This window comes from Sapajus apella, unplaced genomic scaffold, assembly GCF_009761245.1.
Source record: "Sapajus apella isolate SASKATOON/1434 unplaced genomic scaffold, GSC_monkey_1.0 scaffold47, whole genome shotgun sequence".
In the NCBI taxonomy this organism is placed as follows: domain Eukaryota; kingdom Metazoa; phylum Chordata; class Mammalia; order Primates; family Cebidae; genus Sapajus; species Sapajus apella.
The window spans coordinates 1,461,282-1,485,599 of NW_022436987.1; the positions used below are offsets into that span (position 1 = coordinate 1,461,282).

Here is a 24,318-nt window from a genome sequence, read left to right on the forward strand (position 1 = left end):
ACTACAGCCCTCCCTGCTCATCTCCAAGAGCACCCTGAGTTCCCTGTTCAATCCCCGCAATGGCCTTCTGCCCTAACTTGTGTGTAACAATGATGAAGAGGACGTTCTATTCAGAAGTGCTGCATTGCCGTCTCTAAATGCCAGAGAACATCAAATACATCATCCCTAGAGGTCTGTACAGCTAAACTTTCCCAAAGATATGAAACATGTGTACTAGTTCTGACAAGACTTGGGTAAATGAGGCAAATCAACTGTATCTACATGCATGGTATGTGATGGTGAAGATGCCACCTAGGACCATGCTAAATGGTCCTGTCAATGCCTCAGCCTGATCATGAAGCCTTAAAGATATTGGTAGGCATCTGTAGGCACACAAGTTAACTTGCAGCAATGAGCTCTCCCCTAATCTCTCTCCGTCTGTATTCTTCCTCATCTTTCTGTTTTCCCCACTGTCATAGAGTCCAGGCCACTGTTAAGGAGGTTAAGGATAGAGAAATAGGTCACATTTCATAGAAGAGCCTCCGTGCCTGCTAATGTCTGAGTCGAAGAAACTAGGAGGAGAGGCTTCATTTTGAGAAGTCAGGCCTGGAGAGAACAACTACTCTAACTCGGGGGAAATAAACTTAAGACTATGAAGAAGAGTCAGACCAAAGGTATTGGGAGACTCAGAGCCACACTAGCCAAGACAAAAAATAACCCCTGTCACAAGGGCTATGAAAAGGGCAGAGGTCAGCTGGCTACAGTTTTTCCCCAACCATAGGCCCCCAAACTGACCTCATTTTTCACACCTGAATTCCTGTGCACCAGGGGTTGCTGGTTCTATCATCATCACCCCAAAAGGAACAGTCATTCTTGACACTTTCCCAAGGCAGCAATGGTGACTGTGAGCAAGGCACTGGGCAGGCAGGATGTTATTACCAACCTGCAGGTCCCAGAGGACTCACAGACACACATGGGCAAAGCCAAAATTAATCCCTAGATTGACTGGAGGGGCACAGAGCTGAAGATACAGCCCACAGGGATGGGTGACTGGGCAGAGAGGCCGATCAGGGAGAGGCTCCTGCACCTTACCAGGTGGCCCACATCTGTTCAGTGTTGGTCATTAGCCCTAAGCCTGTACCTCCTGATGGTGCTAGGAAACATCCTGCAATGAGCTGGGAATTTTCACCTTGCTCTGTGAGCTCAGACTTCTCATTCTCGCAGAGCAATCTTAGACCCCAGGAAATTCTTTAGTGAATGCCATGGTTCAATGTGCTATTCCTCCAGGTGCTAGGAGTGTTGGCTTCTGGAATTTCATAACTAAGTCACTCTTCTTTGGCCAAAGAGAGCAGTCTCACCCAAGGTTACTTTTCCTTCCCCAAGCAACTCATAGCCAATGACTGGTGATATAAGAATACAAAGTCCTGACCCCCTTTCGTCATCTTAAACAACACTGAGAAGTCATTTCAGTTCAGGAGGTCCCATTGGGTTAGCTAAGGTACCTAAGACAACTCGATTATAGTTTAATTTCTTCTGCCCATTTCACTCCTCTCACTCCATGACAGTCATTGTTACCATGTATACACCACAATAAACTTCCTGCATGCAAATCTCTGTTCAGAGTCTGTTTCTGAAGAAGCCAACCTAAGACAAATATTGCCTGCTACAGGTGAGTTGAGCAGTTTGCTTCTCCTGTGTAGGGCTGTGACAAACCCAGGGGCCTCAATCCCAATGCCATGGTACATGTGGGACAAATAGGGTTTCTCCAACAGTCCATCCAAGGAAGTTCACAATGAGATGGGCTGAGGCCTCCTTATCATATTTTCCCATCATAATTAGATCCTTCTCTTAGTCCCATCTCTGACTAAAGCAGCTTCCCACTCCAGCCAGTGGCCACATTCTCCTTGGGAACAATGCTTCCAGTGCACAGTCCTTCCATGCATCCAGTCAACAAGAATCTCATTCACAGCTTGTGGGGAGCCCCATTTATTGATTTATTCAATAAATATCAAATATACACTAATTCCATGTATTCTATTAGATGCTGGAAAAAACAAACGATATGATAAAATGGTTCTCATGGGATGATATATGTTAAGTATATGATCATAGAATTAATAACAGTTAATAAGTGTTATATATTAAAACTATGTTTTAAAAGCATATAATAAAAGGACCTCCCCAGTGTGGGGAGTTCAGGAAAGCCCTCCTTAATTTAAGTTAGTGACCAGAAGACTTGGTTAAAGTGAAGGGCGGTATGGAGATAGGCTGAGTGTACAAACCATGAGCAGGAGAAAAGGGACCCTGGTATTTTCAAAGACCTGAAAGAATTTTTAAAATTAGAGATTGTAGTAGTCAGGACTGAGCCTGGAGTATAAGCAGGAACCAAAGCATACTAGGTCTTCTACGCCATGTTAAAGGGCCATGGAAATCCACGCAGGATTTTAAGCAGAGGACTGAGATACGATCAAATCTCATTAACAAAACGACATCCTAGAAAAATGGAGGCGACAAGGCTAAGCATGATGGCAGGAGATGTTCAGGGAAGAAAATTCAGTGATCTCTACAGAAGTTCAAAGATGTGTCATGAGAATGCGTAGATGAAGTAGGTATCTTTGGGAATAAAGAAACTGAGAATATGAAAAGCCAGAATGTTCAATGAATTATTCCCATAAATTCTGATGTCTCTCACCAGGATCATGGGTGGAAAAAAAACAGAGAAGATTTTGACCATATCGTCATTTAATGAAGGCGAGTAGAGGAGAAAGAACAGTAACCGGGCGTGGCAGAAGATGATATGAGTGAATGACATGAACCTCAAAGAAGCCCCAGTCTTTGCTTATTTGTTTGTTTGTCTGTTTTTATAGGAAAGAACTGAAAATTGTATTTGAGGATAAAGACACTAAACTCACCAGGACGCCAAAGATAGAAGAGATATGAGAAAATAAATGACCCTCACTTAGTAGGAAGCATAATATTGTATCAGACATAAAAATAGGAATAATTAGAGCATCAGCTTCATTTGCATTTTATGGGCATTAAATGAAAAAGTGTATGTGCAAAATTTTTACTTCAAGGACTCCAGGTACCATGTAGTGAGAGCTTAACACACAGGAGCTGCCTTTGTTATCAAGATTCCTCATTAATACAACATATTCAGGATATAATTATTCAGAGCTAGTTTGCTCAGAGTACTTAGAGGCCTGTAAGCCCTTATAACAGTGATTCTGTCTTATAATAGTAATTATGCCCTCCAATGCCTTTTCCCAACATCGAAAATATCGCCATTTGAAATTACAACTTTTGCAAAGACTAAGTTAAGGTGATGTTTGCAGTGATGATGGCAGTAAAGAAAATAGTGTTAGTAGTGACTGTTACAGCAATTTTTTTTATTATTATTTCTTCAACAGAAATGTATTGAATGTCCACTGTCATAAAAAATATATGTAATCATTTATTCAAAAGCACATACTATGTTAATGTGACCAATGAAGAAAAACACTAGTGAGACGGCCCTTTAAAATAATGAGACTTATTTATTAACACACGTTTATTGACAGCACATTATATGCCAGGAACTATTTTAAGAATACAGTAGAAATCACTATCTAGTAGGAATGCAGACAGAGGTTATTTATGCAACAATAAATATATATAATTATAAATTATGATGTATAATAAAAGAAACACACAGTACTCTGAGATCAGAAAACAAATGACTTAATGTAATTAGAAGAACCTTTTCTAAGGAGATGAGGTTTGAACTGAGGTTTAAGATGAGTAGAAACAGCAAGAATATTGAACAGAGTTTGACCCAATAAAGAAAAAAGAAAAAAAGTTTTTAAAAAAATGGCAAGAATAAGGATAGGGAAAAGCATTTCTATCAGGAGGAGCCTGGACAAACAGGCTGGAGGGACCATATACATTTGAGGAAATAAAAAAGAACATTTATGTATATGAGGAATACATAACACTCAAACAATACTAATATATTTCAAGGATATACAAATACATAAGGACATACCACAAACACATTAGAGTGAGTGCCAAAGGTAGGAACTAGGAAGGAAATGAACAAGAGAGTAAGAAATGAAGACAGAAAATAAACAGAACAAGAATCAGAACAATAATCATTGTATGTAATAAGCTTGCAAGTATGATTAACTCAAAGTCTTGCAGCTGAGACTAAAAATGAAGAAATAAAACTACAGGTATCACAGAGGGCCATTCATCTCAAAAACAGAATGAAAAAGTACTGGGAATATAGAGAGGAAGCTTAATCTGCAATTCTAGGCAGATGGAGCACGAATATTTTAAAGCATTTCTCTCATAAGTTTGAACTCAAAATTATCTCCATGCTTTGCCACCCTTCTTTCTCTGAAGCTAAGTAGGTGGTAGAGAGGCCCATCTCTTCCTAGGGGCTGGCTGTGAGTGAGAGCTGCGGTGGTGGGAGGTGCCCCATTTTTTCATATGTCCAGCTCATCTCTTTTTGATCTCCTAAGACACTTGAATTCAGATCATCATATTACCTGATACATTTATCTTATCAACAGAAATAAATCATAAGCTTTCAGAAGCTATCACAAAAATTTCTTGCTTATTGATCAATTGAGATACCTCAGCCCTTCTTAGTTTTCCATCCTAATATATAAATACCACAGACCTCAGAAGAGATTTCCTAACTTCCAAACACCTAGGATAACTTTCCTTGCTTTCTTTTTACCCTCTCCACAAGGTAAACGACCTGGGCTATGGGGCTTCCACCCAGTGAGGGAGAGCCACCCTGCCCCTGAAGTCCAGCTGATGATAATTATACTGAGGCAGGCTCAATCCGCTTGGGGGTCAGAATCATCAACAGCCGCTCCTGGATCTGCTTGGTCTTGATGCCATAGACAAAGGGATCCAGTGCCGGGGGAAAGAGCAAGTAGAGATTGGCAAGGATGACCTTGGTAGCAGAGGCTGTGGGTGGTCCAAAGCGCTGCATGACCACAGAAAGAAAGCCTGGTCCATAGAAGAAGAGGATGACACAGACATGGGCTGTACATGTGCTGCCTGCTTTAGCACGTGCCTCAGGTGAAGGAAAATGCATTACAGTCCTCACAATCTGCCCATAAGAATAGGCAATAAAGGCCACATCCCCCACACCAAGAAAGATTGCCACAGCAAAGGCATAGAGGTTGTCCACCGTGGTGGCCCCACAGGCCAGCTTCACCACTGCCATATGCTCACAGTAGGTATAGGCAATTGTGTGTGAGCCACAGTAAGGCAGCCTATGGGCCAAGCTTGGAAAGGAGATGGTCAATACCACCCCTCGCAATACCACCAGGCCTCCAATCTTGGCAACAGCAACAGGTGTAAGGATGGTTGCGTAACGCAGTGGGTTACAAATGGCCACAAAGCGGTCCAGGGCCATGGCCACTAGCACCCCTGACTCCATGGCAGAAAATGCATGGATGAAGAACATCTGGGAAAGACAGGAATGGGAGCTGATGGCTGTAGCACCAAACCAGAAAATGGCCAGCATCTTAGGCAGTGTGGAGAGAGAGAGGACCAAGTCAACAAAGGAGAGCATGGCAAGAAAAAGAAACATGGACTGGTGAAGGCTGCGATCCGTCCGGATGAGAAAAAGCAGGACACCATTCCCAGTCAATGACAGGAAAAACATAAAGCAAAAGGGAAGTGAAATCCAAATGTGGGCAGAATTCAATTCTGGGATACCAGCCAAGAAGAAAGTACGTGGGAAGAGAACAGAATCATTGGGAAAAAACATGGTTATCATCTCACATGGAAGAACAAAGTGACATTGCAAAGAAAGGCAGGCTGGTGAAATTCAGTGATGTAGCAGTTGGGAGCTCAGGACATATGCTCTCACTGACATTATCACCACCACATCACTCTCCTCTACAGTTCTCGGAAAAGAATCAAAAATAATTTTCAGTTTAGTCAATATTTCTGCAAGGCCTTCAAACACCAAAGAAGAAAGTTAGTGGTAAATGCCTTGGGTGAGATTTGTCCAGTGGCGAATGCATCAGACAGGAAGTTCAGAAACCAGTTTCTATTACTAGATATTCTACAATATGTGTGACCTGGGGCAATACACATAAACAATACACATTAAGTAGATGCCCAGGGCTTGTTGTTGAATAAAAATCATCCCACTGAGCTCATATCTCCAAGTCCTGAAGTTAGGTGCTTGATTTAATCAATGCCGACCTCAAGTAGTTCCCCAGTCTTATCCCACTAAGCCTCATCTAAAATTGCCAAAAAAACTAACATCTGAAAAATCCCTTAATTTAGAGGTATCCCACTCTTCCAAGCTTCATTTGACTGTCAAGTTTACAGAATAATATATGGTACCTGATAACTCCAACACCGATCAGGCTCTTTCTTGGATATTCCTGCCCACTTCACTTGCTTCTCTACCAGATATCTCACTGGTTGTCTGCTTTACCACCTCCTGTATTTGCTGCTTTTTCAAGCTGGTGTTGTATAGGGATAGACATGAAGTTCAGCGTTGTGGTGACCTGTTAAAAACAAAAGCTCTTGGTAATAGCGATCATGTGAAAGCCAAAAATTCTATACCACAGCAACCTTACTGAGATCAGGAGAGACCTTGGCAGATGTGCCCTCCAGCTCCTCTTATCAGCTTATTGCACTAAGAGTATACAACATTATTATGTTCCTACCATACGTTACGTTCAATATACTCATTTTATTTATTAGAAAACTAAGGTCTGGAAAAAGGTGAATTTTCCAGGGTCATAGCTCTCTGTAGTGACAATATCAAACCACAGCCCACACCCATTGACCTCCAAGCTAGGAAGCCATTCTCCTATCTCTGTGTTAGCAGTGGCTATTGCAGAGCCAGGGAAGAAACTCCAGGGCCCCATGGCCAAAGGTAGGAAGTACAGAGTGATCAAATAATAGGGCAGACAAGGAATGATTTAGGGATCATGTGAATCCCCCAGTATCCCCAATACCTCAAGTACCACAATCCTCTCTGGTGAGAGACAAACAAAGGACTCAAAAATTTCTGGGTCCAGGGCCTGGGAGGGCCTTGGAATGTGAGACAAGTGATCACATTCTAGGCATAAAAGATGCAGCCAGGCTGGTCTTACAGCCTTAATAACACAAGAAGAGGCCTCTAAGTGTGAGGGAAAGGAGCAGAAGTCAGCCCAGAACATAGTCTAAGAAAGAAGAAATAATACAGGTCTAAAACAGCCAAGGAAATTTTGCTTTTCTCTCCAAGAGGACATATGGTTATTGCCCATATCTTCCACCACAGCTGCTGAGGAGACAGTAATGGCAACAGATGGTGAGAAGGTTCAGAAGATGTGAAATCTACATGGACCTATAGTTCTTTTGTCATAGAATAAACTCTATACGAGAAGTCAAGATCCTGGTTTCAGGTACTATTTCTGCCATATGTCTGCATGTGACCCTCAGCAAAGCATCTAACCATTTTCAAGCCTTAGTTTCTTCACATGTGAAAGGAATAAACTAAAATCTGCCTCACAAGATCATTGTGAAAAATGAAGGAGATATAATATGTGAAGATGTTTTGTCAAATGCTGAAAATATTATTACTAATAATATTTTCACTGAATTATAGGCAATAAGTAGTGCACTATGAGCAGTCTAGTTAAGAACAAGAGACATTTTTTAAATTCAGAGATAATGGAATTGATTTGACAAAGGTGACCAGATAGATGAATCCCATGGGTAGATAATGTATAGTAGTTAACTAAAGCAACCCAGTCAAAAACACTATATCCTCCCTCATGTTTCTCCCTTCATTCTTCCCAATAACACATTCTTTCTTTCAGCAACCCCACGGTGTGGTGTTAGGAGGAGGATGGGGAGTGTCAAGAAATGCAACTCTGATCACTTGAGCATCTGCTTCAAATTATCTTCAAGCAGCCCATCCTTAAGCCTCTGTCTTCAGAAAACGAATAGACAATTACATCTGATGTCCCAACTATCCCCTCAGGACCCAGAAAATGTCCCTCATTATATCCTAGTGCCTCAAGAAAAGTTTGACTGAGTAAGCTCAGCTTCTCTCCCTCCATCAGAGAATTAGGTAAAGGGAGGCAATGGGCCCAGGAATCAGGAGCTCAGGACTTAGCTGCTTTCAAAAATGTTTCCCTGTGATTCACCCCATAGACTTCAAAAAGGAGCAGACTTCCAAATAGCTTACTGATGACCCAGGACTAGAAGGATATTTGCCTGCTTTGAAGTGAAAAATTCCCATAAACCCAATCCCATCTTTCCTGTTTCACACAATACCAAAGGTCCAGATAAACTTCTGACAATGTATACAGCATTCCCGGTATTTCTGATTTTCCCTAGTGATGTGAAGAGCATGTAATTCTGCCTCAGACTGCCTGTGAAATTGTCCAGATCTAGGGAGGCTACAGATAAGTTAATATGTGAATGTCACCTGTATTTTATTTCTCTTCCTTGGGCCTACCCTTAGCCTTTACTTACCAAAGAGCTGCACTGATTGACCTACAGGGGAAGAGAAGTTAAGCCATTAGTCAGGTCCCAAGAACAAGGTATTTAATGGACATTTTTTCAAGCATTGTCTGTAGGGATCCAAGGTAAAGTTCCCACCACCTAGACACCAATTAGTACTTTTGCCTCCTCTTCAAACAAAGTTCTAACAAGATCTCATCCTCATATTAGGGCCTAAGGGAACAGCCCCAGCAGGGAATATTTTGAACAGCATACTCCAGGGTGCCTTGCCAAGGCCCTGAAGTGAGGAGGAACAAAAGGCTTCCTGTCGTGGGGAATGGCAAGGTAGCAGGCAGGATTCAATGCCAGAAGCTGGGCTCAGACACCAGACTAAATTGAGGACTAGCTAAAACAGGGATGGGGCAGACGCACTTTCCATAAGACATGCCCACTAGTGTGCCATGTTGGTTTACCATTGCCATGACAACACCCGGGAGTTATTACTCCTTTCCATGGCAATGACCCAATGACCCAGAAGTCACTACCCTTACCCAAAAAATTCCTGCATACACTTCTCCTTAATCTATATTAATTAAAAGTAGATATAGGGCAAGGTATGGTGGCTCATGCCTGTAATTCCAGCACTTTGGGAGGCCAAGGCAGGCAGAACATCTGAGGTCAGGAGTTTGAGACCAGCCTGGCCAACATGGTGAAATGCTGCCTCTACTAAAAATGCAAAAATTAGCCAGGTATGGTGGCACACACCTGTAGTCTTAGCTACTTGGGAGGCTGAGGCAGGAGAATCACTTTAACCCGGGAGGTGGAGTTTGCAGTGAGCTGAGATCATACCACTGAACTCCAGCCTGGAAGATAGAGCAAGACTTCATCTAAAAATAAATAAATAAATAAATAAATAAATAGGGAGGTATAAATGTGACCACAAAACTGCCCTGAGCTGCTACTCTCAGTATACTGCCTATGGATATCCCTGCTCTGCCAGAACAGCCACAGAGCTGTAATACTGCCAAAGCTGTAATACTGCCACTTCAATAGAGCCATTTTCTTCTACTGTACCACCAACTTGCCCTTGAATTTTTTCCTGGGAGAAGCCAAAAACCCTCACAGGCTGAGCCCCACTTTGGGGCTCACCTGCCCTGTGTCATTGGGACCACCCAGCTTGATGGCCCAGAAAAATCAGAAGAAAATCAGGATATCAAAGAAATGTTTGCACTCCTAATGTTTGTTGCAGCACTGTTTATAATAGCTAAGATTTGGAAGCAACATAAGTACCCATCAACAGAGAAATGGATAAAGAATATGTGGTGCATACACACATAGAGTACTATTCACCCCTAAAGAATGAGATCCTGTCATTGGCAACAACATAGAGGGAACTGGAGATTATTATGTTAAGTGAAATAACCCAGCAACAGAAAGACAAACATCACGTTTCTCACTTATTTGTGGAATCTAAAAGTCAAAACAATTAAATCCATGGTCACAGAAAGTACAAGGATGGTTACCAGAGCCTGGGAAGAGTAGTGGGGATTTGGGGGAAAGTTGAGGATGGTTAATGGGTACAAAAAAATAGAAAGACTGAATAAGGCCTACTATTTAATAGCACAACAGGGTGACTATAACCAATAATAATTATGTATTTGTAAATAAAGAATGTAATTGGATTTTTTGTAACTCAAAGGGTGAATGCTTGAGGGAATTGAGACCGTATTCTCCATGATGTGCTTATTTCACATTGCATGTCCCTATCAAAACATTTCATGTACCCCATAAATATATACACCTATTATGTACCCACAAAATTTTTTTAATATTAAAAATTTTTTAAAGAGAAAAAGTTAAAAAATAACAAATGCATAAAAGTGTATATAGTTCAGGATGCAGCCAGGTCTATGCATCTTCAGAATAATAATTCTTTATCCAAAAGACAGAGGTCAACACAAGCTGTATTGGAAGGGAACAACACAGGGTTCATTGGGACTAGTCAGTGTCCTGAATCAAGCATCCATTTGGGAGGGACATGTTCTAAGGGTGCTAACTCAGTTTTAAAAAGAATTAGATGACATAGCAGATGTTATTTCACGTAGACGCAAGATTGTGAACCCTAATATGTTTTGTGAAAGAGAAACCAACCTCAGTAACAGTGAATTTAGGACAAACGATACTACGTTAAATTTGAAACAGCAGGAGACCGGTATTATGAAGTAGCAAAACATCAGCCCAGAAACCCAATGGAGAAGGAAAGAGTAGGCAGGACAGGAAACAAGAGCAACAAAAAGATCAGTTAAAGAGACACAGAGGAGATAAACAGATAAACAGGAACTGAGGCCAAGAAAATAAAAGTCTTAGAACAGGGACATAGATTAGAGTGAATGAGGACCACATGACTGAAACTCATAATATTCTCCTAAAGTCAAACATTGCATCATCAAGAGATGAGGGCTGAAGTTTCAAACACAGTCAACAGTCCTGAGATCAATAATATAGACCAGAAAAATATTTTCTGAGTTCCTTTTAAGGTTCTGGAAAGAAATATAAAGATTTTAATCAGGGTCGGGTAGAAGATACTCATCAAACTAAGGCAAAATACTACCAAAGGGCAAAGAAGAGGTACGAGCAAAGCTCTGTGGCCACACCTTGGAGAGATGGAAACACCTTGGAGAGAGATCATCTAATTAAGTCTATGGAGACCATGAAAAGCTTCTCAAATGAGGCAACATTAGAGAGAAAAGTTGAAGGATAGCAATAGAATATTCCAGAATCACTCACTAGCATTAAAAGGAACACTAACACTTATAAAGTAAGGAATTCTTGATGAACATCTAAGAGATCAATGTTGAAAATTTGCATGTCAGCCTCTGCAAGATCAGGGAAATTTTCATAGATTATAGCACATATATTTTCCAAATTTGCTTACTCTCTCTCCTTCTCTCTCAAGAATGCAGGACAAGGAACAAGAGCAGGACAAGGACAATGAGTACTGTAGTAAGTTTGTTCTGTTTACATAATCGCATTTTCTCAGAGCTTTTGTTCATTATTTGAAATTCTTTTTTCTATATTTCTGTCTGACGAAGTTTATTCAAAGGACCAGTATTCAGGTTTTGAGATTCTTTTTTCAGCTCTATTCTGCTGTTAATACTTCAAACTGTATCATGAAATTCTTGTAGTGAATTTTTCTGCTCTAGAAGTTCAGTTCAGTTCTTTCTTAAAACAACTATTTCATCTTTCATTTCTTGGATCATTTTACTGGACTCCTTGGATTGCGTATCAACTTTCTCTTTGATCTCAATAAGCTTCCTTGCCATCCAAATTCTGAATTTTGTGTCTGTTATTTCAGTTATTTCAGTCTGGTTAAGAACCAGTGCTGAGGAGCTAGTGAACTCGTTTGAAGGTAAGGGGTCACTCTGGCTTTTTGAATTGCCAGAGTTCTTGAGCTGATTCTTTCTCATCGGGGGTCTGATATTCCTTTAACTGTGGTGTTAGTTGAGTGTAGTCAGTTTGGTTCCTATCCAGATGCTATGAGACGGCCAAGTCTCTGTATAGGGTCTTCATGTGTGGATGAATTCTTGAGCTTGGTTTCACAAAGGGTGTATACTAGCAGAATAATTTTTAGTGTTGTATTTTGGCTGTGATCCAGTAGATGGTGTTTAAGAGTAATAGCCAATAGATAGGCTCTTAGCCCCAGTAGGCTCTTTTGTATTTCCTCACATTTACAGATGTGCTTTGTGTGGGGGGGTAAGGGCAGACATGACTCCCTAACCAGGGCTGCCTTGGGGGTGTCCCTGCTGATTACTGGTGCCATGTCCATGTTTCATAAGTGTTCCAGACCTCAGGGCTTCCTGGAGCAGAAGCCATGGCAGGAAGATATGTCACACTCTTTCTGGACTAGCCCTGCAGAGGGAGGCATGCCACACTCCCACACTGGCCCACAGGCCCACGCATCTCACCCGTCTCAGTGCCCTGAGAGTGGTGCTCCCTCCCATGCTTGAGTGCTGGCCACAGATCTCAGCTCTGCATTCTTGAGCTATACCCACCAGCCATGAGATACCTAGAGAGCCCACGGCTTGGGGTTGGTTTCTGGCTGTGCAGGGGGATCCAAAGTATACGCAAGTGTCTGGAAAAATACTCAGGGGGAAGAAAACACGCAGGCTGGGCAGTGGAGATTGCCCTGTGCACATGCTCTTGCAGAGCAGCCAGGCAGGGGCCTTGGGAGACACAGGCAGGCAAGAGAGCCTGCCAATCAGAGATGCCCCAGTTCCACAGGGAAGTTGGCCCTGCTCTCTCCTGGTTCAACACTCAGTTGGGGATACAGCCTCTTGGAGGTAGATGAGGAGCCCTAGGGAATGGGTCCCTATGGCCACCCTCCGCCAGAGGTGCCCCATGCAAGAAATCACCTGGCCTGTATGCCAGTTGAATCCCTGTCTCTGCCTACTCCCCAGGCAGATCCCCCTGCCAGCTCACAGGTATGTGGAAGACATGGAGTCCCCTCTAGCTAGGATTGGGCTGTTCCTCTGTCCCTTCATTCACCCCTTCCCCAGGAGCTGCTTGGGGCTGGGAATTAGTACTGGTATTTGGGTCCCCCACGCAGGGTTTCCAGCTTCCTCTTTCTTCAGCTTCAGCGACAGTGTCAACTCCCAATCCACCCTCGGTGTTTTCTATCTGAGGATCTGCCCAAAATATGTTGGCTTACTAGATAATTTGGTCCCTCTCAGTGAAAGCAGCGCTTCCTGACTGTATCTAGTCAACCACCTTGTCCCCCTCCTCTACTCAATTTTTCTGTAAACCTAAAATATTTCCTGGTTTCTGGGGTGTGCCAGCCTCTTCCCTACAAATCTCCCAGTACCTGCAGGTCACAGGCAACACAGGTCTTGGTGGAGCCACCTGGGGCCTCCCTGAGCTAAGGAGACAGAGGAGCAAAGATGGAACCCTGACCTGACTAGGACAGAGATCTGATTTCTTTTTTTTAGTAAAGTCTCAAAGTAGTTCAATGGAAAAAGGATAATCTCTTCAATAATGGTGCTGAAACAGTGGAATATCTATTTGAAAAACAACTTCAAACCTTACCTTATATCACACAAAAATTAACTTGAAGTAGATCTTAAACTTGATGTAAAAACTAGAACTATAAATATCATAGGGAAAAAGTAATAAAAATGTTTGCAGAGATTTGGCAAAGATTTCTTCAATAGAACACAAAAAGTATGAACCATAAAATAAAAATTGATAAATTAGAGTTCACTAAAAAATTTTTAATTCTGATCATCAAAAGACACCATAAAGAGAATAAAAAGGCAAGCTACAGACTAGGTAAAAATATTTGGACTACATATTTCTGAGAAAAGACTTGATCCAGGTTATATAAAGAACTATTGCAAAGCTATATGACAAGCAACCAACGAAAAATGGTAAAAATAATGTAACAGAGACTTCTCAAAGGAAGATATCTGAATGGCAAACAATCCCAAAAAGCATCTAAGATGATGTTCAGTATCATTAGTCATCAAATAAATGCACATGAAAACTGCAATTATTTACAGTAAAAGACAAATTAGAATGGTTAAAATTGACAACACTGACAATACCAAGTGCTGATGAGGATGCAAAGCAACTGGAAATTTCATACATTTCTTGTAAGAGTATAAAATGCTACAACCACTTTGAAAAGCAATTTGGCAGATTTACTTAATAAAACTAAACATACACTTACTATAGAACCCAGCATCTTCATGTTTAGGTGTTTGCCTAAAAGAAATTAAAGTTTTTAATTGCAAAATAATCCAGTTTTTTAACCCTTTTCTTTATGTTTAGCTCTTTTTTATGACCATTTAAGAAAACATTCTCTACCTCCAAGTAAAGAACAATTTCAAAGTCATGAACATATTTTGCTATGCTATCATTTGGAAGCTTTATTGCTTTTAACTTTTCACAATCTGTCTCAAAATGACTATACATATGTGTATACATGAGGGATCAAGATTCATTTTTCTCTATGGATAACCTGTTGACCTAGTACCTTTTACAGAAAAGACTATCCTTTCCCTTACAGCTTATGATAAAATTTTATCTTTGTCAGAAGTCAAGTTTATATATGCAGGTTTATCTTCATACTCCCTAATATTTTTCATTAATCTTTGTTTATTACTTTGGTGCAAACATAATTGCAGTTTTTGCATTGTGAAAATTTGCTGTTTGTTACTGGAATATATTCTTAAATAAATGTGGTTATGTTATACATAATTTTAATGCACATTTCTCACTTTATGTTTATTTGCTAATGAGTTATTGCTTGCCATTTATTTTACATTTACTTTATGGTCATGATGTCAGACAAAATGCAAATTTGAGCAATTTTCTTATTTGAGTTCAAAATGAGTTGTAAGACAGTGGAGACAACTTGCAACATCAACAACACATTTGGCCCAGGAACTGCTAATGACATAGAGTGCAGTGGTGGTTCAAGTTTTGCAAAAGAGACAAAAGGCTTGAAAATGAGGAGTGTAGTGGCTAACCATCAGAAGTTGACAACAACCAACTGAGAGCAATCATCAAAGTTGATCCTCCTGCAACTACACGAGAAGTTGCTGAAGCACTCAATGTTGATCATTCTATGGTTGCTTGACATTTGGAGCAAATTGGAAAAGCAAAAAAGTTTGATAAGTAGGTGCCTCACGAGCTGAGCCAAAATTAGAAAGATCATTGTTTTGAAGTGTTGTCTTTTCTTATTCTGTGCAGCAACAATGAACCATTTCTCAATCAGATTGTGACATGTAAGGAAAGGTGAATTTTATACAACAATTGGCCAATGACTAGTTCAGTGGTTGGACTGAGAAGAATCTCCAAAGTACTTCTCAAAGCCAAACTAGTACCACAAAAGAATCATGGCCACTGTTTGGTGGTCTGCTGCAGTCTGATCCTCTACAGCTTTCTGAATCCTGGCAAAACCATTGCATCTGAGAATTATGCTCAGCAAATCAATGATATGCACTGAAAATTGCAACTCCTATAGCCAGTATTGGTCAACAGAAAGCCCAATTCTTCTTTATGGCAACATCCAACCGCATGTCACACAACCAATGCTACAAAAGTTGAATTAATTGGGATATGAAGTTTTGCCTCATCCACCATATTCACCTGACCTCTCACCAACAAACTACTTCTTCAAGCATCTCAACAACTTTTTGCAGGGAAAACACTTCCATAACCAGCAGAATGCAAAAAAATGCTTTCCAAGAGTTTGTTGAATCCCGAAGCCTATATTTTCATGCTACAGGAATAAACAAATTTATTTCTCATTGACAAAAATGTGTTGATTGTTATGGTTCCTATTTTGATTAATAAAGATGTTTTTGAGCCTAGTTATAATGATTTAAAATTCACGATCCAAAACAGCAATTACTTTTGCACCAACCTAATTTTTTTTTAACTTTTATTTTAGGTTTGGGGTGCATGTTCAGATTTGTTATACAAGTAAACTCATGCCACAGGGATTTGTTATACAGATTATCACCCAGGTACTAAACCTAGTACCCAATAGTTATTTTTCTGATTCTTTCCCTCCTTCTACCTGCCACCCTCAAGTAGATCTCAGTGTCTGTTGTTCCTCTCTTTGTGTACATATGTTCTCAAGATTAAGTTCCCACTTTTAGGTGAGAACATGCACTATTTGGTTTTCTGTTCCTGCAATCATATGCTAAGGATAATGGCCTTCAGTTCCATCCATGTTCCTACAAAAGACATTATCTCTTTTTTATGGCTGCATAGTATTCCATGGTATATATGTACCACATTTTCTTTACTCAGTCTGCCATAGATGGACATTTAGGTTTATCCCATGTCTTTGCTATTATGAGTAGTGCTGCAATAAACATACATGTGCCTGTGTCTTTATGATAGAACGATTTTTGTTATATTAGTATATACCCAGTAATGGGATTCTTGCATCACATGGTAGTTCTGTTTTTAGCTCTTTAAGAAATGACCACACTGCTTTCCACAATGACTGAACTAATTTACACTCCCACCAGCAGTATATAAGCATTCCCCTCCTCTGCAACCTCACCAGTGTCTGTTAATTTTTTACTTTTTAATAACAGCCATTTTGACTGTTATGAGATGATAGCTCATTGCGGTTTTCATTTGCACTTCTCTAGTGATCAGTGTGTTGAGCTTTTTTATATGCTTCTTGGCCACACCTATGTCTTCTTTTAAAAAGTGTCTGTTCATGTTCTTTGCCCACTTTTTAATGAGTTGGTTTTTGTTTTGTTTTGTTTTGCTTTGCTTTGTTTTGTTTTCTTCCTTATAGATGCTACATATTAGCACTTATAAGAGGCATAGTTGCAAATATTTTCTCTCATTCTATGGGTTGCCTGTTTCCTCTGTTCACAGTTTGTTTTACTGTACAAAAGCTCTTTAATTTAAAAGCTTAGATCCCACTTGTCAATTTTTGATTTTCTGGCAATTGCTTTTGGTGTCTTGGTCATGAAATTTTTGCTTGTTCCTATCTCCAGAATAGTTGTCTTTCAGGTAAGTTGTCTTCCAGGATTTTTATAATTTGCGGTTTTACAGTTAAGTCTTTAATCCACCTTGAGTTGGATTTTTGTATATAGTGTGAGGAAGGGGTCAAGTTTCAATCATTTACATATGGCTAGCCAGTTATCCTAGCACCATTTATTGAATAGGAGTCCTTTCCCCATTGCTTGTTTTTGTCGGGTTTGCCAAAAATAAGATAGTTGTAGGTTTGTAGCCTTATTTCGTGGCTCTCTATTCTGTTTCCTGATCTGTGTATCTGTTTTTGTACTGGTTTTATGCTGTTTTGGTCACTGTAGCCCTGTAGTACAATTTGAAGTCAGGTAATGTGATGCCTCCACCTTTGTTCTTTTTGATTAGGATTGCCTTGGCTATTCAGACTCTTTTTTGGCTCCGTATGAATTTTAAAATAGTTTTTCTAGTTCTGTGAAGAATATCATTGGTAGTTTGATAGGAATAACATTGAATCTGTACATTGCTTTTGGTAGTATGGCCATTTTAATGATATTGATTCTTCCTATCCATGAGCATAGACTCTTTTTTTCCTTTTGTTTGTATTATCTCTGATTCCTTTGAGCAGTGTTTTGTAGTTCTTTTTGTAGAGATCTTTCACCTGGCCAGCTGTATTCCTAGGTATTTTGTTCTTTCTGTGGCAATGGTGAATGGAACTGTGCTCCTGATTTGGTTCTTGGCTTGACTGTTGTTGATATATAGCAATGCTAGCAATTTTGTACATTGATTTTGTATCCTAAAACTTTGCTGAAGATATCAGCTTAAGGAGCTTTCAGGCCAAGATTATGGGGTTTTCTATATGTAGAATCGTGTCATCTGCAAACAGAGATAGTTTGACTTTCTCTTTTCCTATTTGGATGACTTTTTTCTTTCTCTTGCCTGATTGCTCTGACCAGGACTTCCAATACTATGTTGAATAGGAGTGGTGAGAGGGTATATCATGTCCTATGCTGGTTTTCCAGGGGAATGCTTCCAACTTCTGCCCATTCAGTATAATGTTGGCTATGGGTTTATCATAGATGGCTCTTATTATGTTGAGGCATGTTTGGTCAATACCTAGTTTATTGAGTTTTTAACATGAAGGAGTGTTGAATTTTATCAAAACCCTTTTCTTCAGCTATTGAGATAATCATGTGGTTTTTGTCTTTAGTTCTGTTTATGTGATGATGTGGTGAATCACATTACTGATTTATTTATGTTGAACCAAACTTACCTGCCAGGGATAAAGCCTACGTGATCATGGTGGATTAGGTTTTTGATGAGCTGCTTGATTCAGTTTGCTAGTATTTTGCTGAGTGTTTTAGCACCAAAGTCCATTAAGGATATTGACCTGAAGTTTATTTTTGTATTGTGTCACTGCCAGATTTTGGTATGAGAATGATGCTGGTCTCATAGAATGAGTTGAGGAGCAACTTCTCAGTATTTTGGAATAGTTTCAATAGAAGCAGTACTGCTTTTCTTTGTCCATCCATTAGAATTTGGCTGTGAATCTGTCTGATCCTGTGCTTTTTTTTATTGGTAGGCTATTTACTACTGATTCAATTTTAAGGATTTTTGTTGGCCTGTTCAGATATTTAGTTTTTTCCTGGTTCAGTCTTGGGAGTGTGTATGTGTATAGGAATTTATCTTCCAGATTTTCTAGTTTATGTACATAGAGATATTCATTGATTCATTGTAGCCTCTAGTGGTATTTGTATTTCTGTGAGGTCACTGGTAACATCCCTTTTGTCATTTCTAATTGTGTTTATTTGGATCTTCTTTTTTTTCTTCTTTATTAGTCTAGCTAGACATCTATCTTATTAATTTTTGTCAAAAACAAACTCCTAGTTTCACTGATCTTTTGATGGTTTTTGATGTCTCAATCTCCTTCAGTTCAGCTCTAATTTTGGTAATTTCTTGTCTTCTACTAGCTTATGGGTTGATTTACTCTTGCTTCTCTAGTTCTTTTAGTTGTGATGTTAGGTTGTTAACCTGAGATGTTTCTAACTTTTGATGTGGGCATTTAGTGCTACAAATTTCCCTCTTAACACTGCTTTAGGTGTGTCCGAAAGATCATGGTATGTTGTATGTTTGTTCTCATTAGTTTCAAAGAACTTCTTGATTTCTGCCTTAATTTCATTTATTTACCCAAAAGTAGTTCAGGAGCAGGTTGTTTAATTTCATGTAATTGTATGGTTTAAAGCAAAGAGTCTTAAATTCCATTGTTATAGCACTGTGGTCCAAGAGAGTGGTTGGTATGATTTCAGTTCTTTTCTATTTTCTGGGGAGTGTTTTACTTCTGACTGTGTAGTCCATTTTAAAGTATGTGCCACGTGCAGATGAGAAGAATGTATATTTTGTTGTTTGGGGGTGGAGAGCTCTGTGGATATCTATCAGGTCCATTTGATACAGTGTTGAGTTCAGGTTCTGAATATCTTTGTTAATCTTCTGCCTCAATGATCTATGTAATACTGTCATTGAGGTGTTGAAGTCTCCCACTACTATTGTGTAGGAGTCGAAGTCTCTTTGAGAGTATCTATGAACTTGCTTTATAAATCTGGGTGCTCCTGTGTAGGGCACATACATATTTAGGATACTTAGGTCTTCTTGTTGAATTGAACACTTTACCATTACGTAATTCCCTTTTTGCCTTTTTTGATGTTTGTTGGCTTAAAGTCTGTTTTGTCTGAAATTAGGGTTGCAAATTCTGCTTTACTCTGTTTCCCATTTGCTTGGTAGATTTTTCTCCATCCTTTTATTTTAAGCCTATGGGTGTGGGTGCAAATAAGATGGGTTTCTTGAAGACAGCATACCACTGGATCTTGATTTTTTATCCAGTTTGTCACTCTATATCATTTAATTGGGGCATTTAGTCTGCTTACATTCAAGGTTAATATTAGTATATGTGACTTTGACCCTGTCATCATGATGTTGACTAGTTATTATGCATACTTGTTTGTGTGGTTGCTTTATAATGTCACTGGTCTATGTATTGTGTTTTTGCAGTGGCTGGTGATGGTCTTTCTTTTCCATATTTAGTGCTTCTTTGAGGAGTTCTTGTAAAGCCTGTTTGGTGGTAATAAATTTCCTCAGCAGTTACTTTTCTGAAAATAATCTTATTTCTCCTTTGCTTATGAAGTGTTTCATTTTTTGTCAATACCACACTATGTTGATTATTGTAGCTTTATAATATATCTTACTTGCATAGTAGGAATTCTTTAGTCTTGTTCTCTGATAAGCTTTGATGTAGATCCAATCACCAGGCTACAGATTATAGGTCAGCTTTTCCAGATACATCAATAGAAATTTTTGAGCATGTGAATGAAATTGCAATAATCTCATTACATATTATCAAATTTATGAATATCATGCTGATGGGCAGGCATTGGAGTATAAGCAATTCTCATGAACTTGCCCTTTATTTTTTCACAAGCCAATAGTCCAAGTTTTCTGTTGATTGTAACTTAACACTCATGAAGACTTGGATTAAAATGCCTGGCCATACAAATCTTAGCCAGTTTATTTTCAAAAGTTTATTATATCCTATTGAATCTAAATGATAGAAAGAATTGGGCACCCTTTAATTTGTAGAGTTTTATGGTTTCTTTATACTCGTATGTAGGATGTCTCATTCAATAGGTGAGAGTGTCATAAATCAGGAAATTCAAACTTTCTTTAAATACATAATTTCTGTTTCGACACTACTTATACAGGGAATTAATAAGACAAGATTTTTGTCACCACAGTCCATAGTAATTAATCTCCAAAATATTCCCAGATGTTATACTTAACCTCTGTGTCATGTGTTCTTAGCTTTCCTAATAACCTGAAGTTTTCTCTTTCAGGATTTGTGCCATCTTCTCAATCTCCACCATCTAGCCTGGACTTGATACTTTAAATGGCCTTAATACTTATGTATGTACAAGTTTTATTATCTGATTTCCAGCCTCATGAATCAACCTTCAAGGAACAGATAAAAAGCCCATCCCTTCATGGGAGAGACAGAGTACAAAACAAATTGGCACAGAAATTCATTCTGGTTGATGTTTGTTGTCAAAGTCATAATACTGAATATTGCCAAAGAAAATAATGTGGGTTGAAGAGAGACCAGAACACAGGACAGTAGTTGCATTTGAGAGGTAACTAGAAAACAAATGAAAATGAAGAGTCCTTAATTTTCATTTGTTTTCTAGTTACCTCTCAAATGCAACTACTGTCTCAAATAAAAATGTGTGACATTGAATTTGGTAGCATTAAAAAGAGTGTTTATTAAAGTATTTGGATTCAATATCAATATGTTTACCATATGCTATTATATATAACAAGGTGTGAAGATATGGCATTATGGCAGCAAAGAGAAAATATGATTTCAACTTAAAATTTATTGAGAATCTATTATCAGCTTGCTACCCTGAAAGATACTAAAAATAAAACAGTGAATAAAATAGGCACAGCTGCTACTATCTGACAGTTTAATGTAATAATGAAAAGAGAAACACAAGGGCGATCACAATTCCATCCACTATCTTCCAAGATGGCAGATTGGAGGCATTGTTAGCATGCCTCTCCCACTTGGAAAGAAAAAATAGTGTGTAGAGATTCATGCTGTAAACTTTTTTCTAAGAAGCAACACTGGAACTTAACAGAAAAACTGAAGGAAACCACAGACCCTTTGAAAGAAGTGGTGGGCTACAGCCTACACTGTGATTCAGGCAGAAAACTATAAAACCCCAAAGCGTAAGAGGGGAATAAACTGCCTTTGGGATATAAATTCACACTGGAGAACCTGGCAATCCAGACCACAGGAGAAGGTCTTAACCCTACCCAGTGCTGGAACTTAGTGAGCAGTCTGGAGTGTATGAGAAGGAGCAACATTGAAACATGCTTTACATGCACTCCTAGTCTCCAGAGGTGATGGATGGAAGCCACTCCAGAGCTTACCTCACAGGGGACTCCACAGAAGTCTGCCAGCTAATTCAGGCAGCAAAGGTTGGGAGAAGCTCCCAACTGAGCTTCATAATATAATCTCAAGTGTGTACAAACTTCCTTGGCCTGAACTGAGGGGCAAGTGGGAAGTGGGTTGTAGTTACCTGCATAGAAATTGATTGCCCCTGTTTCATGGGCATAATGGGAGGGTCATGACCTGAAAACTGCAGTTCATTTCTCCCCTGGAAGGCTTATGGCCTGGGGCAATGTTGAGTTCTTAGGGTAGACTGCCTAGAACCTAGATAGCTGCTGCCAGTGGAACATTGAGGGTATGAGACATGCCTTGCTAAGTTTATGGGGGCTGGGAGGGGCTTACTGCCACCTGCTAATCCCCACTCTCTGTGTGGAGTCTTTTGTGCAGAAGAGACAGCTGTGCTCCTCCCTGGAACATTACCACAGTGGCCAGAGAACATCCCACCAACCCCCAATGAGGCCATTGATTGTACCTGCATGTGGGGAGACAAAGCATTGATTTGCCTGACCCAGCCCCCACCTGGCTTTGCCTCTCCACCTGCCTTCATAGCTTAACGCAAAGGACAGAAACTTTAAAGAGTTCTATGTACCTATCCATTGCCTAAGATGTCAGAATACCTCCCGTGGGTAACATAAGGCAAACACAAATCCCAACACTATCACTGCAGCTGGTGTTTTTTTCCAAGTGCCATTTCCTGGATGGAAGCCAACCAACACAGTCCATTACAGCACCTGCAGGCAGAATAACACAGTGCCTAAGAAGAAGAAAACTTGTATGTGACCTCAGCTATCACCATCTCCTGAATTACCCTGGCTAACCAGGAGGTCCTGAGTCTGTCCACATGACCAGTTCATTACTACTACAGCTGGCATTTGAGAAAGCCAACACACCAAGGCTATTTATAACCAAGAATATTATAGAGCCTACATCACTTCCTGGCCACCTGCATCAGAGTTGCTGCTGTTACCCGCTTCTGGAAGACTTGAGGACAGGTCACATAACTAGATCCCTTGCAGACATTTCTTAGCACTAGACTGGAATGTGGCAGCCCCACTGGGTGGCTTTCACAGTAGTCCAGCCCTCAGAAACTTCTAATCCTAGGGGAAAAAGAGTGTACAATATCAAGGGAGCACCCATGGGACAAAAAATATTCAGATGGCAGGTCTTGAGTCTCAGAACATTCCACTTGTGGGAAGTTTCTTTCAGCAGAGGCACAGGTGCAGTGCTGGGTTCGGTGAGGGAAGATCTGTGGCTCTACCCCAATAGTCAGGCAACTCTGGTGCTTGTGAAGGGTATTGGAGAAAGACACTTTTTCTCCCCCTCACCACTGCAAGCGCAGCTAGAGTTTCTTCCATGAGATTTCAGTGTGGTTACACGTGTTAACGACCTTTCAGGAACACTTCAAAGTGACCACATACCATAGGAAAATTGCCCTCCAGGTTCAGGACTACCTGGGAGAATAGAGTCACAATCCCTCTCTACATGAAATATCAACATCATTGCAGATGAAAAGTGATGTCTGTCTGATATGAATAGCCAGCTCACTGGATCAGGTGTCTGACTGGGAAGTGAATGACTTTCTTGCTGGCCTGCCAAGGGAGCTGAGGTGGTTCCCTCCCTTTCCCCTGAAAAGATGCCAGTGCTTTTCACTGAGAGCTCCCCCATATTCCTCTATCAAGGCTTGGACCTCTGTCCAACATGCGGTACTGTATTTACCCACCTGCTTTATCCACAGACAGTTTTTACCTATGGACACCTTCCCTACTAGCCTGAAGCCTGAGCTGTTCAGCCCAGTAAATAAAATACTGGGAGGAAAATAAATTTAAAAATAGTGCACACCACTGGGGAACAAGATAAGTTTCAAGAGATCTCTATCATTCCAAACCCACAGGAGATAGTGAACCTGCTCACACACCAAACACATTGCTACTACAACCAGCATTTGAAAAAGCCATTATACAAAGAATCTCTGTAACAAAGGAACTTGTAGAGTCTTCACTCCAGAAAGTACCCAGAGCCAAATTAGGTTACAAAAACTATAATCATTAAACTCACATCCTCAAGGGGGAAAAAAAATTGAAAAACCAGTTGAACCAAAATAAATTCAAAAATTAATTAGAAAAAATAGTGTACCAAAATGAGAAGGAACCAGAATAGTAACTCTGGCCGTATGACAAAACAGGATTGTATAACATTCCCAAAAGATCACACTGCTCTCCAGCAATGAACCCAACTCAACATGAAATCCTTTAAATGCAAGATAAAGAATTCAAACAGTTGATTATTAAGTTACTTGAGAAGATACAATAGAAAGGTAAAAACCAAAAAATAAATTTAGAAATTTACAATGTAAATGAAAAAATTTTTAAGACAGATATTTTAAAGAAAAA

The 24,318-nt window shown here is 39.9% G+C and overlaps 1 protein-coding gene across 1 annotated transcript; it reads right to left on the minus strand.

Moving 5' to 3' along the window:
* Positions 1–2,733: 2,733 nt before the first annotated feature.
* LOC116525029 (olfactory receptor 52K1-like) lies at positions 2,734–6,498 on the minus strand. Its single transcript, XM_032240546.1, has one exon. It carries the CDS (start codon positions 5,756–5,758, stop codon positions 4,790–4,792), a length of 969 nt encoding a protein of 322 aa, XP_032096437.1. The 5' UTR covers positions 5,759–6,498; the 3' UTR covers positions 2,734–4,789.
* Between the last annotated feature and the right edge of the window lie 17,820 nt (positions 6,499–24,318).

Bases quoted from the DNA above. Each gene is read 5' to 3' on its own strand.
- LOC116525029 (XM_032240546.1), bottom strand. From the start codon at position 5,758: ATGATAACCATGTTTTTTCCCAATGATTCTGTTCTCTTCCCACGTACT.